The sequence below is a fragment of the Tyto alba genome, unplaced genomic scaffold, assembly GCF_018691265.1.
Source record: "Tyto alba isolate M040663 unplaced genomic scaffold, T.alba_DEE_v4.0 Super-Scaffold_7, whole genome shotgun sequence".
NCBI lineage: Eukaryota > Metazoa > Chordata > Aves > Strigiformes > Tytonidae > Tyto > Tyto alba.
The window spans coordinates 29,941,906-29,954,007 of NW_024881328.1; the positions used below are offsets into that span (position 1 = coordinate 29,941,906).

The window sequence follows — 12,102 nt, forward strand, 5'->3', positions numbered from 1 at the left end:
TAGGACTGCCATGTCGACAGCCCTCACGGTCTGCATTTGTGCCTCCCCAGGAGCCCCGTGGCCTGCTGGACAGCCTTGGTTGGGATGTCCCCCCAGACAGCCCGGCAGGGGCCAGCCTCACAGCTGCACTGGCACTACGAGGACCCTCCTAACCATGCTGCTGCAGATTTTAAAATGACTGCACTACTTTCACTGGCTTTCAAATCACTGGATTACAAGTGAGGTCACTCCTGGCAAGGTGGCTATCCCCAGTAAAAGCACTAGAAAGCCCATATAAAAAGATCAAAACCAATGTCTTTTATGTCTTAATATGATTTATACTTCAGACCATGTAACTTTTACAAGGCTGCCTAGTATTTGATGGATGCCGCTCTCTTAACAACCCACACATTTGTTTGATTTACTGCACTGGTCCAACATGTTATCCTCTACCTTGCAAGAACAACCTCGCTTCTAGGAATCTGCCTGCATGATAAGATCGTGAATTAAATGTGCAGTTATCGTAAGAGACCACACATTTTACAGTAAAATTGAGAAAACTGATTACAGCAATCCCTTTGGAAACAAGAATAATCACATGATAAGACAGTGCTAATGGGAATTTATCATCTCTCATCACATGTGAGGCTTAGAACAAAGCAGCAACGCGTGTGAAATGCACAGCTATTACTGCCAATGAACACCAGCCGAAAAGCTACTGCAGACTATGAACAAATGACAGGAGAGTGGGGATCCTGAACAGCCAAACTTAAGCCCATTTGGTGTGCCTCAAGAAACTTCCACAGTGGAGCTTATATGCAACATTAGTAAATATTACCCACAATAATGGCCTGATATCTTTCATACATCTTATTTCCCCTCTACCTACACTATTCCAGTCAAACTCCATGTCATTCTTTTGATTGTTCTCACCGTATTTTATCACCAGAGAAGTCCAAGATCCTGAGTATCTCAAGGGTGTGTACATCTGTGTACCTGCACATCTGCATCTACCCACATGCTCTCTCATGCACACGTTATTCCTAAACCACGTATCTCAGATCTGAAATACATTTTTCTCTTTCCCCCATACAAAAGGCAACTAAAACCTACTATTTTCTACTTGAAGCAATTAACACTTGACTAAAATTAACATTTTTAAAGTTGTCTTGGGAAAGCAAGTGATGAAAACCCAAACCAGCATGCCCACAGTTTTAACATGAATGATACATCTACATCCCTTAGGTATCCTAAAATTACTCTGCATCAAGCCCCATAAGACATATGAAACCCCAACAGGTTAATGGTAGATGGTGAACTCCTCTGTTCTATTGAATAATGGGTACATTTGCTGGCCTACCATATTTTTCCACTGCCCTGTTTTATAGATAGAAGCTTGGACTTTCAGAAGAGTTTTTCTTTTCTAAATGACAATAAAAGGAGATGGCTACGGTTAGGTGGCAGGAGGACAAGATGAGAGAAGCATCCTACACAAGTACCTGTGTGAGTCCTCTGGTGAGCCTTTAAGTGGGAGCTCTTTGTATAAACCTTCCGGCACCCATTAAATTGACAGCGATGAACCCTCTTCTTGTTTTCTGGGGATGCTTCTGCCCCTGTACCTCCTTGTTCACTGTCACTTTGCCCGCTTTTTATCGTCCCCGTGGTCGCTGTTGCTACACCCACTTTCACAGAGCTGAGTGAAGTTTTCTTGGCCACCAATTTCAACGTCACCGTGCCATCCACTGCTGAGAGAGTCTGTGAGGTTTTTACAAGGTGGCGGCTGAGCTCCGGAGAGGAAGGGGGTGTTAATGAGGTTACTGCATTGAGTTGGGCCTGGTTGACGGCTGTGTAGCCTTCTGTGGAAGAGCTGGTGGACTGCAAGCTGAGGCACGTCTCAGACAGCAGCTTGTCCCGTGAGAGGATAATGTCCATATCGGCGCTTTTGTCACATGTACTCGTCTCCACTGGTAAAAGGATGGGGTCCAGCCGCCGGATATTGTCCTCTGCATCTGGGGCTGAGGAGGCATGAAGGAAGCAGTCCAAATCCTCACCAAAGGTCTCAGAGATCTTCCGCGGTTCAGTCTGAAGGTATCTCTCCAACTCCAGGCATGTCTGCAGGAGGGAAAGGGAGAAGGGAGGGAGAGAAACCACAGTTAGAGAGAGATTACAGTATAGCTCCCACCTAGGGCAGGAGAGCAATTCAGGGACAGCACTCATGCACACCAACATCTTCTCATGAGATGATCACATTTTGGGAGACATGAGGATCTGGCACTTGTTTGATGCTGCTCTGAGACAGAGTGTGGAAATATCCACGTACGGTAGCAGATATTATGGTAGAAGTAAAGATAGGAAAACCAGAAAGCATCCACTACATTTTCATGAAAGTCTGTACATTGTCCCATAGACACCAGGCCCTTCCCAGTTTTAAGTGTGATCTGGCCAACAGTCACTTCCATATGAAACTATTCCAATGGCCCTATTGCCTGGCCACATAAAAAAAAAAAACCCTGCTTCCTCTTCCTTCACAAACATTAACTTTCACTCCAAATTTAACTCAGTGTAGCTGGCTGGGGCCCAATCTGTTCCTAAAACAGCTCAATCCTGAAGCATAGCATTTTAAGATAGGAGACAGAGAACTTCCAGTGACACCACAGCTTGTTTAAAGGGCCTGAGAGAAGGAAAGATGTGACAGAAAAAAGGGACCTACTGTCTGTTTTAGAGGGGTTTTGGCACATCTGGTCAAAGGGGGCTTCCTGTGTATGGGGCATCAGGCTTGCACACAAACACACGCACACACCTTATTAAAAAGTAGGTGAAGTTGCAGTCAAAGAGGCTGTCACATAAAAACGTGTTCCTGCATCTCCACAGCAGTGATCATCAGCACAAGGATGGGGTAAGCCTCCTACTTAAATGTACCTTATTATGAGGTGCCCTGAGCTAGCCCCAATAAAGCCTCCAGGCACCATCACGTTGCCCAGTGTTCTCCATAACCAACCTTATAAACTTTTATTGTTTATAGAAAACCATTTGCTGTAGTTTCAGGAGCTTTTAATGGAGTTTATTAGTGCTATTTTTCATTTCTCACTGACTGAAAGGCTAGCTGGTTTAATACCACCGCTGCAATTTTACAGGATGGAGAAATAAACATTCTAACTAATACTTTTTAAAAACCGTATCTCAGAGACTGCTTCTAGAGATATTAAGAAAGAGATTTTAGGCAAAAATTTTCATCCTATGGGAGCTGGTGAGTCAACTATGTCTCAACCTAGAGAGTTCAGCATCTGATCAAGAAACAAAAGCTTTGTATGACCAGAGACAAGAGACTCCTGTCCTCTGGGTACAAAGGTTCCATCAACAGGAGTGTAGAGGCCCCACTCACAGTTCTCTAGGAGCTGTCAGCTAACTCAAGATTATTCTATGTACCCAGGAAGCAGCACTGCTGGTTGCAGATACAATGTGCTGGGATGACTATCAGAGTTCACAACAGAATTTGCCAGACTATTACCTGTTGTTTCTTTTTAAAATAACAGCTGATTATAGACCTGAGCTGTGGAGATGGACTTGGACAGGTTATTTTCAGAGGCATGACACTGTATGTACAATGTGTCTGCACGCAGGCCCGGAGGTGGGACACTTATCAGTTAGTACTTGCCTTTAGCAATCTTTTCATTTTCTTTTTAAAGTGCATTTCTAGGACCGTGAGGAATGGCTTTAGCTGGGGATCTGGTCTGTCCTCAGATGAATCCTAACAGGTTTTAGGAGCAGCTTTCCAATGTGCCACACAGTCTTCCTGGAGTAACCCCCACCACCAGGAGAGTCAATGCTTTTGAATTCTCCACATCATGTAATTTAGCCTTTCTGGCCCAGTTAGCCTTCATCCAGTGGGGCAGAAACAGGTTTAGGGGCCTAATAAATAACAAGCTTCCAAAGGAAAGAGCAAGCATAATCAGAAATTAGGGGTAGAAAGGGGAAGGAAAAATATAAAAAAAAAAAAAAAAAAAAAAAAAGAAAGAGACAGAGACTCAAGGCCATTAAATCTGATGACGGCGACATGAAATTTCAACTGCTGTGGAATCAGAAAGCTGCACGCTGGCTTTGGGCTGCCCATGGAGGGGAGTCGAGCAGGAGGTGCTGCTCCTTTAAGGCATCACTACCCCATGACAACAATAGTGGGCCTGACAGTTTTTTCCAGCTTCACCATTAATTTTCCATAAAGAGCAGTTTCTCGATGAGCCCTTTTCAGGCAAAGCCTGATGCTTCAGAAACCTGTAATTATTCCTGGCTCCCCCCTCCCGCAGCCATTGCACCTGTGCCATTTCAAGACACCAGCTGGTCATGTCTTGCCTTCTGCCTCTGAAATCCAAAACCAGTGGATCAAGCCCATCTCCCCATAGAGGGGGGAAAAAAACAACTCAAAGAAACAATATAATGCAGTCCCTCCCTCCCACCCCCCTCAGCCTCTCCACCAAGTCAATAGGGGGGAAAAGCCTAGCAACACTGAGCCAGAAAAGCCCTCCACCTAATCTGCATGGCAGACAAAGCCTGGTGAGGGGTTATGGCCACAGCCCTTTCCTTACCCCCTGCCAGGGCCCTACCTGCTGCTGCCTGTGCCAGAGCAGGCAGTTGCCGGCAGAAATGAAGTGTCTTTCCCCATATGCACTTCCCAGCTTCTGCCAAGTACCTTACGCGACCTTCCCTCCTCCCTGCCCAAATCACCCAGGGAGTGGTGAGGCAGGGTTTTGAAACCAGCCTGCTGTCTTCACTCCTGCCCTGGCAAAGCAGTTTTCAGGCCAGCTAAGCCCATTCCATTGTCTTGAGCTCTGGCCTGGAGAAACCAGTCAGGCTGAGACCACCAAGATCCCCACTCCATCCCAGTGGACCATCAGGAGGGGCAGGAGAGTTCTTTGGTCTCCATTCCCACAAAGTTATTTACCAGCAAGCACGTCAAAAACTACCAGGTTTTTTTTTTTGTGAGAGCAGCAGGATATTAACCACTATCCACAGAGATACGAACCCAAACTGCTGGATTCATGTGATGGTGAACTCCTGCATATCTACATCCACTACAAGCCTGGTAGGAAAATGGTCCAAGGATAATTAAGGCAGGAGTGAGCTGCTCTTGTCAAAGTTCTGTTGGGTGTTCAGCTTCTCTTTAACCACTCATGCAAGAGAGGGGGAGCTTTGTGTAACAGCTGTAATAAATGCCACATGTGACATTAAGTCTGACTATCCTTTGGTTGCTATGTTGCAGGCAACTTCGTGGGTATTAAACTTTCTTACCCAATGCCTGTAGGATTTACAGCAATAAAGACTTCAAAAATTGCAATGGGAAAAGGAAGATGGCTCCCTTCAGGAACACAAGAAGAAGATCCATAACATTGCTGTTTGCTGTCAAGCTGGTTTCACAGGCTAGGGATAAAAAGTGACCCAATACTTCAACCCATATGCTCTGATTAACGAGGGTCATTCTCCTTGTACCTTGCTCCTCAATTTAGCCAGTTAAAAGAAATGATGATTCATGGCTGACAAATAATAGTATGTGACTTTACAAGACCCCACGTACTTTCACAAAGCCAGCTAGAAAAGGATAGCAGTCTGGTATGTGGACAACCCTGACAAGGCCTCAGTCCAATTTTTCAATTTTGGATACAATTGGAAAAAGGCTCACTGTCCCAGCAGAGGCACGTTTCCATCACCTGCAAGAAATGCTGTGTGTTTCCTACCTACACACCAGTAACTCAGAACATCTCTTTGCTCCCCATATTATACTATGACCTCAGTTGACCTCAGTCCTCTGGGGCACATACAGCAGCAGAATACACGGAAACTGCACACCATGACACTTCCACATGCAGCACCAGATCCTTCAGACAGTACAAGACACCCACTGGAATGCTGTCCTATGCCTGGTAAGGACATCGTACTTCTTGTTAGTCCTTTCGGAGTTCACAGAAGCACTGATCCAGGGAAATTCATTGTTCAGTACACCTGTCAATTCAGAAATGTATGACCTCTAATCTTCCTGTATTCTTACCTCTGCAGCTCATCTAAAGCTCATCTACTGAAAGTAAAGATTATTTACAAAACACACTGAGTACACTCACCACTATGACATACGGTGCAAGGGAAACCCAGCACGTGCCTCTGATAGTAGATATGTGATATGTGTGTATTGTTTTCAGCAGAGCTTAGCACTCACCTAATTCTGCAGCCGGCAGAAATCAGGAGTTTTGCTACTAACTGCAACAACAAGACAAACCCCAGACTTTCCAATCCCTCCCAGACTTGCAGATAGATACTCAGCTTGGCTCAGACAGCCTAAGTTTTGGGGTGCTTGTCAGCTGTCCAGGTTAAAGTACAATCCATAACACTAAAAATCCAGATATGAAGGATCTGTAGTCACCACTCACGATGCTGATGTTTGATTTCATCACTCTCCCCCAGAGAGCAACCAGCAGGAAGTCTGTAGCTGGGATCACCATTGCCATCAATGTGCCAAGCCTCAAGGCAGTGTAGGTACCTGATGTCTCTGTCTCCCCCTTAGAGAATGATGGGGGAAAGACGTGCCTGTAGGCCAGGGGCCTCTGGAGGGATGCAAGTTTGGCATCTGGATTCAGATCCAGAGAGCTCTGGAAAACCCAATTCCAACTGATGACCCAAAGTGAACTCTCAGCTGCCAGGGTACAAATCTAAACTTGCTCCAATTAATTGTAAAGAACTGGTCTCGATTGGCAGCCATGTTGTGTATCAGAATTTGACCGATACATACAGGATCTTCAAAAATCACAGGTCACTTCAGAAGCACCTGCCTATGCCATTAAGCCTTTACAGCACTCAAACTCCTGGGTGTTTTGCATAGGCAAAGACAGAACAATGTGGCAACAGTAAAGTTCTGAAAAGGGTTAAACAAAGCCCAAACACTTATAATGATTTGAGGACAGAAAGTCATGGAAGACACCTTATCAACATGTTCACTGGGTTCCTCTGTTTTATTGATGCTTTAGTATTTTATAAGATCTTGATTTTGAAATTTTTTAGCAGATCATGGGAAGTTCTTATCTGGAAGTGCTAGTTACTTCTAAGTGCCATTTTACTGCAGATATAATTGGACATCTAGCACCAATCTTGGAAGTTATCCAAAACCTAATTAAGAAGTTGGATACTCAGATCAGGCTGTGACAGAGAATGAAAATGTCGAATGTGGTTGACAAGCAGGTCTGATCTACCAGCTCTGTTTACACTACTTGAAATTATTCCCTTTGCAGCATAATTTATACGAGCAAAACAGAATTATGCATGCAGTAGGAAGGTGGAATTCCAACTTCCATTATGACCCCATTGCTTTCCACTGTCATGTAAAAAAGGGGCCTCATCTCCAACTTTAAATAATTGTGAAAATCTCAAGACTGCAAAGGAAGAGAAAGCATCCTCAACCTGAAGGCAATCCAAACCAGTAATTCTAAGGTCAGTGCCACCACAGTTCACTCAAGCTCAGAGCAAACAGTGGCACCAGGTCTAGTGCCTGGTGTCAGTATTTCATTCTTCAACAGAACAGCGAAAGCTTTGAGCTACAGTGGCACTTGCATTGCTGATGCCAGAAGCACATACTGAACTGGATGTTGTAGGGCAGCCCTGAAGTTAAGAGGAATAAGAGATTCAAAACTCACCTGCCTTCCCTGAAATGCCATTCTATTTTTGTTCTTAACCCTAAAACAAGGTTTGGAAGATGCATCTTCTTCCCACTGATGAAAGCCTTCATTACTTCCTGAACAACAACAAAACCCAATACTCTTGCCCATCTATTCCAAGATTGTCATCTGTTCTCACCAGCTGCCAAAACCTCCAGCTTTTCTTCTTGGCAACTTCTACTGGGCAGTTGCTAGTTGTCAAAAAGCTGCAGCACATCAGAAGCTTAACATTTGGGACAGCATAAAATAAACACAATTTTAGTATTAAAATAAGTAGTTTTGCAAAATACACTTGGGGAAATGGGAAAACCGCAGTCTGAAACGAATTAATAGTAAGAAAAAGTTTCAAGCAATAGCAAATAATTTCTAACGCAAAGGTTTTAAGACAAAACTCCTAGTCATGTGCCAGCACATCTTGTCTACCTGTTATATAGTTCACTGAAAAAAAAGACAGGTAAAACCACTTTTCAGGTACAACAATAAGACACTTATTGACAGCTAACTTGTGGTAAATATCTGCATGCATGTTCTTAATCCCTCGTATATTCGAAGCTAATCAAGTTAACTGTTTGCTCAACAAACAGGATTTTGCCAAGAGCAAAAAGCAGGCACACACTTAGTCAGCAAAGATCGTCTGATACATAAATACTTGTTTTCCTGTGGTAACTTCACCATACGCTAGTCGCTAGTTGTTAGTCTCTAACATGAGCTGAATGGATCTCACCAGCCCCCAAGAGTCCGCAATGGACATGTCTATTAACTCTTGGCTATGCTACACAGGACTCAAGCCTCAGTTTGCAAATTTCTTCAATATAATAATGGCCTGTGCTCATTTTCCCCCTTGGTCTCAGTCCAAAGAATGAACCTTTAACGAAATTTATTTAGCCAAACCAGCCCATTCACTGTTATTCATACACAACAGCACTCTCAATGAACACTCTCCTACCACGACCCAGATGGCTTTCTCCCTGAATATTCTCCGCAGCATTTTTCTTCAGAGCATAAAAGATGCTGAAATCGGAAGCCTCAATCACATTCAGCAAGGATGCATTTTAATGTGAAAAGTTCTGTGGATTTATGTAAAGGACAGAATCACTACCTTCATATAAACACAAGCCATTTTCCTGTTGTTCTGGCGCACAATGTAACCAAGGTTATCAAAAACTTTCATCAGCCTCTAAAGCTCAAAGGATCAAAACCAATTTTGCCATTAACTATCAATTTTCACCAGCAGAAACGGGTGGTAAAACAAATGTCTCAAATGAAAAAAAGTCTGAACCCATAACTCTAACCAAGGAGTCAAAATTACTTAGTGACAATGAAATATATCTTCTCTAACAAATATTCTTTTAAATGGACAAGCCAAATTTGTTCACTAAAAATCTGTGGAATATGGGCTCTAAGCACAGAGAATTTCCATGTACTGGTGGTGAGATATTGAACAAAGGACTGCAGCTAAGCGTGGCTGAATTTGATAGGCATCTAGATAAAAAAAAAAAAAAAAAAAAAAAAAAGGATGAAAGAAATCTGCAAACACTGAACCAGGGCTTTGGAGGGCTTTTGTTGTTTTTTTTAGTCTGTTTAATAAAGATAGAAAAAATATCTGCAATCAGTCACAACAACAAAAAATAGCATCAATGTCAGCAAAGGATTAAGGATAGCCAAATCAAGAATTCAAAAGCACAGGCAGCCCATTGTGCTACTATCAAAATATGATAAAACCCATGTGTGCTTGTACACCAGCACATGCCCTGCATGCTGCCATGCAGTCCAGATGGCAAGTAGCCATACAATGACCATTTGAGAAATGATATATATGCAACATAAGTGTGTTTCAAAATCTTTCTGAAGAGATCATTTATTTATATAACAACCTTGGATGGTGTTGAGTGAGCTGGCTAGTAGTCCTCCCTGCAAACTTTTCTCCAAACTTCATCAAGTGTATATTTAACCTGTTGCCGTCCGGTTTGGAAGCAGCTTTAATTTAGCATTATAAATAGCAAAAAGGCACAATTAGCTCCTTGAATTGCCAGCCCTAGCTCCCACTGAAATCAAAGGAACAGGTTCAAAGCATGCCCCAGAGTGTGGTAAACTTCTCACAGGAAATGGATATGCAAGAGCAAATGCTGACGGCTGTGGAATGTACAAAGCAGAGCAATATTTTAGGTCTCGATCCTCAATTAAGATTCATCCTTACAAAGTATTGCAGTGGGGTTACACAGCAGAATTGGATTCCTTGTAATTACTCTGGATAGGACCATGAATGAAAAAACATATTCTTTAGAGATGTTTCATTAACATCCAGAGATAGCTTAACACTTCCTCCTCAGCAGCTGACACAAATGTATATACCAGTTGTGTTTGTGCATTCTCAGGCAACAGCATATTTGTAAGCACAGTTCTTCACAATTAGCTTATTAAATCAAATCTGGAGATGTGATCAATACACTCAATATATGGTATGTTTCATAAGAGTCCTGGGTTGTGAGTCATCTCTTCTGCTCTGACCTAAAAACATATTAAACAAGAAGATGCATAACACTGAGGTCCTAATCCAAAAACAAGCAATTCCTCATCTTGACTTTGTGTGATCGACATTTTTGTGCTGGGACTACTGTATCTACCCTGTATATGATGTCCATTCATTATCACATCTCACGGCTCAAAAAACCTTTTGTATGTTCCCTTTTGTATTATTTTTGGCTGTGGGGAGGAAGAGGTGGGGACCTGTCTGGGAAACAGGAAGCAAGAGGAAAAAGGGGAATGTGTTGTAGAATAAGGGCAGAACAAAAAAGAATAAAGACCATTTATACCATGTCTAAATGATAATAAACATATAGGACCAAAGCCTGCCTCCAACCACGCGGGGAGCTGTGAGCTGTTTGGCTGAAGTTTAAACTTTAACGTGAGCACAGCAACCGTCCGAGCACATTTACAAAAAAAAAAATTTGCTGGGTTTTTTTTTTTTTTTTTTTTAAATAATTTCAGCAATTTGTTATCTTAGAAGAGCAAGAAGATGCATGTGCTACTGTGATAAATATGCCAGTCTGGGTAAGGAAAAGAGGAGACAACAGACTTGTGTTTCACTGTTGTACCAAGAAAAAAAAAAACCTCAGCCTAGAAACAAAGCGATGGGAAGCACAACCGGATTCTCAGCTGGGGTAAATCAGCACAGAGCAGCCCTGATTTCATGGTTCCTGTTTACATCAGCTGAGGACCTTGCCAGCACTCAAACTCCATGAAATTCTGCTCTTGATTAGCACCATTTAACTCTGTGGCTTACGTGAAACAGAATTTGACATGTTCTTTGACGGATGGAGATGGTTATTTTTGTATTACAAATCTTGTCTACTTTATTAGGAACAATGTGACCCAAATGGAAATATGGGAAGAATTCAAAAACAACACCAACTTCAGACATTCTGATACTTGGATTTATTTCTTTCCCCCCCCCCCCCCTTTTTTTTTTTTTTTTTTTTTTTAATTTCTGGGCAGTCTATATGGAGGTATTCACAAACTGATTTTTGCCACTTCTAAGTCAGTTTTCACCATCTATGCACAGAAACAACAGCCTCCGTGCTTCACTGTCCCACTGCAGGCAAACTTGCCTGTCACTCAAAATCCACATGCCCTCCACCTAAGTATGCTTCCTTATAGCCAAAGGTGTTTTTCCATTGCATTTCTTTTCTATACTGCTCTGCCAAGGCATTTGTTCCAAAACTCTAGCCACCAGGGATTTTGATCAGCCTCAAATCTCACAGGCAGTGCAACTGGGCTGCTACACACCCTGATAAAAGCAGTATGGTCCTCTTTAAAAGCAATTTCCTAGAGCACATTGGTAAAGTGCCCACCAGTATTGGCCCAGCGGCTCAGCAGCAACCCAGGCAGCTGCCCACAGGTATCTGAGGAGACCTGTACCCCCAAAGTGCATCAGATCAAACAAAAAGAAGATCTGGCAGGGCCTTTTGTGGATATCATTAGCAACTCAAGGTGTGCTGTCAGAACTGGACGAGGCACTGCTCCCTCCTCATGAAAAGATCACAGGATCAGCCTCGTGTCAGCGTGATTTCCAGCAGGCTGTACGGCTACTGGCTGCAGCATGGCACGGGAAGCCGGGAGATCCCATTAAGAGCCCTGCCATTTATTGACTTGAGAAAGCTCGGCAGGTCAGATCACCAGCTGCTCAGAGTCAGCACACCTCCGTGAGCCAATTTACACAACCACCGCTCTTGCGCTGGCTCACTTTCTTCGGTCTGTTGACTGTGGACACCCACCCAGTTGTTATGGATTTTAATATGCTGCAATATGAAAGTGCTATTTCAGGACATAGTTATAAATAGCAACGCAGCCAGAAAATAGCCTAGAAGGAATGCAATGTCTTGGTATTCCTGGAAGATACGATGACTTCCCAGCATTCAGGTAGCCACCATGG

The 12,102-nt window shown here is 43.1% G+C and overlaps 1 protein-coding gene across 2 annotated transcripts in view; it reads right to left on the reverse strand.

Moving 5' to 3' along the window:
* KLF7 (Kruppel like factor 7) overlaps positions 1-12,102 on the reverse strand; it is a 64,421-nt gene that overhangs the window by 32,073 nt on the left and 20,246 nt on the right. Inside the window, exon 2 of one of the 2 annotated variants that reach the window (XM_033010906.2) lies at positions 1,479-2,091. In XM_033010906.2, coding sequence (XP_032866797.1) covers positions 1,479-2,091 — 613 coding nt within the window. The remainder of the gene's footprint in view (positions 1-1,478; positions 2,092-12,102) is intronic. The other variant, XM_033010907.2, reaches the window with a different exon arrangement.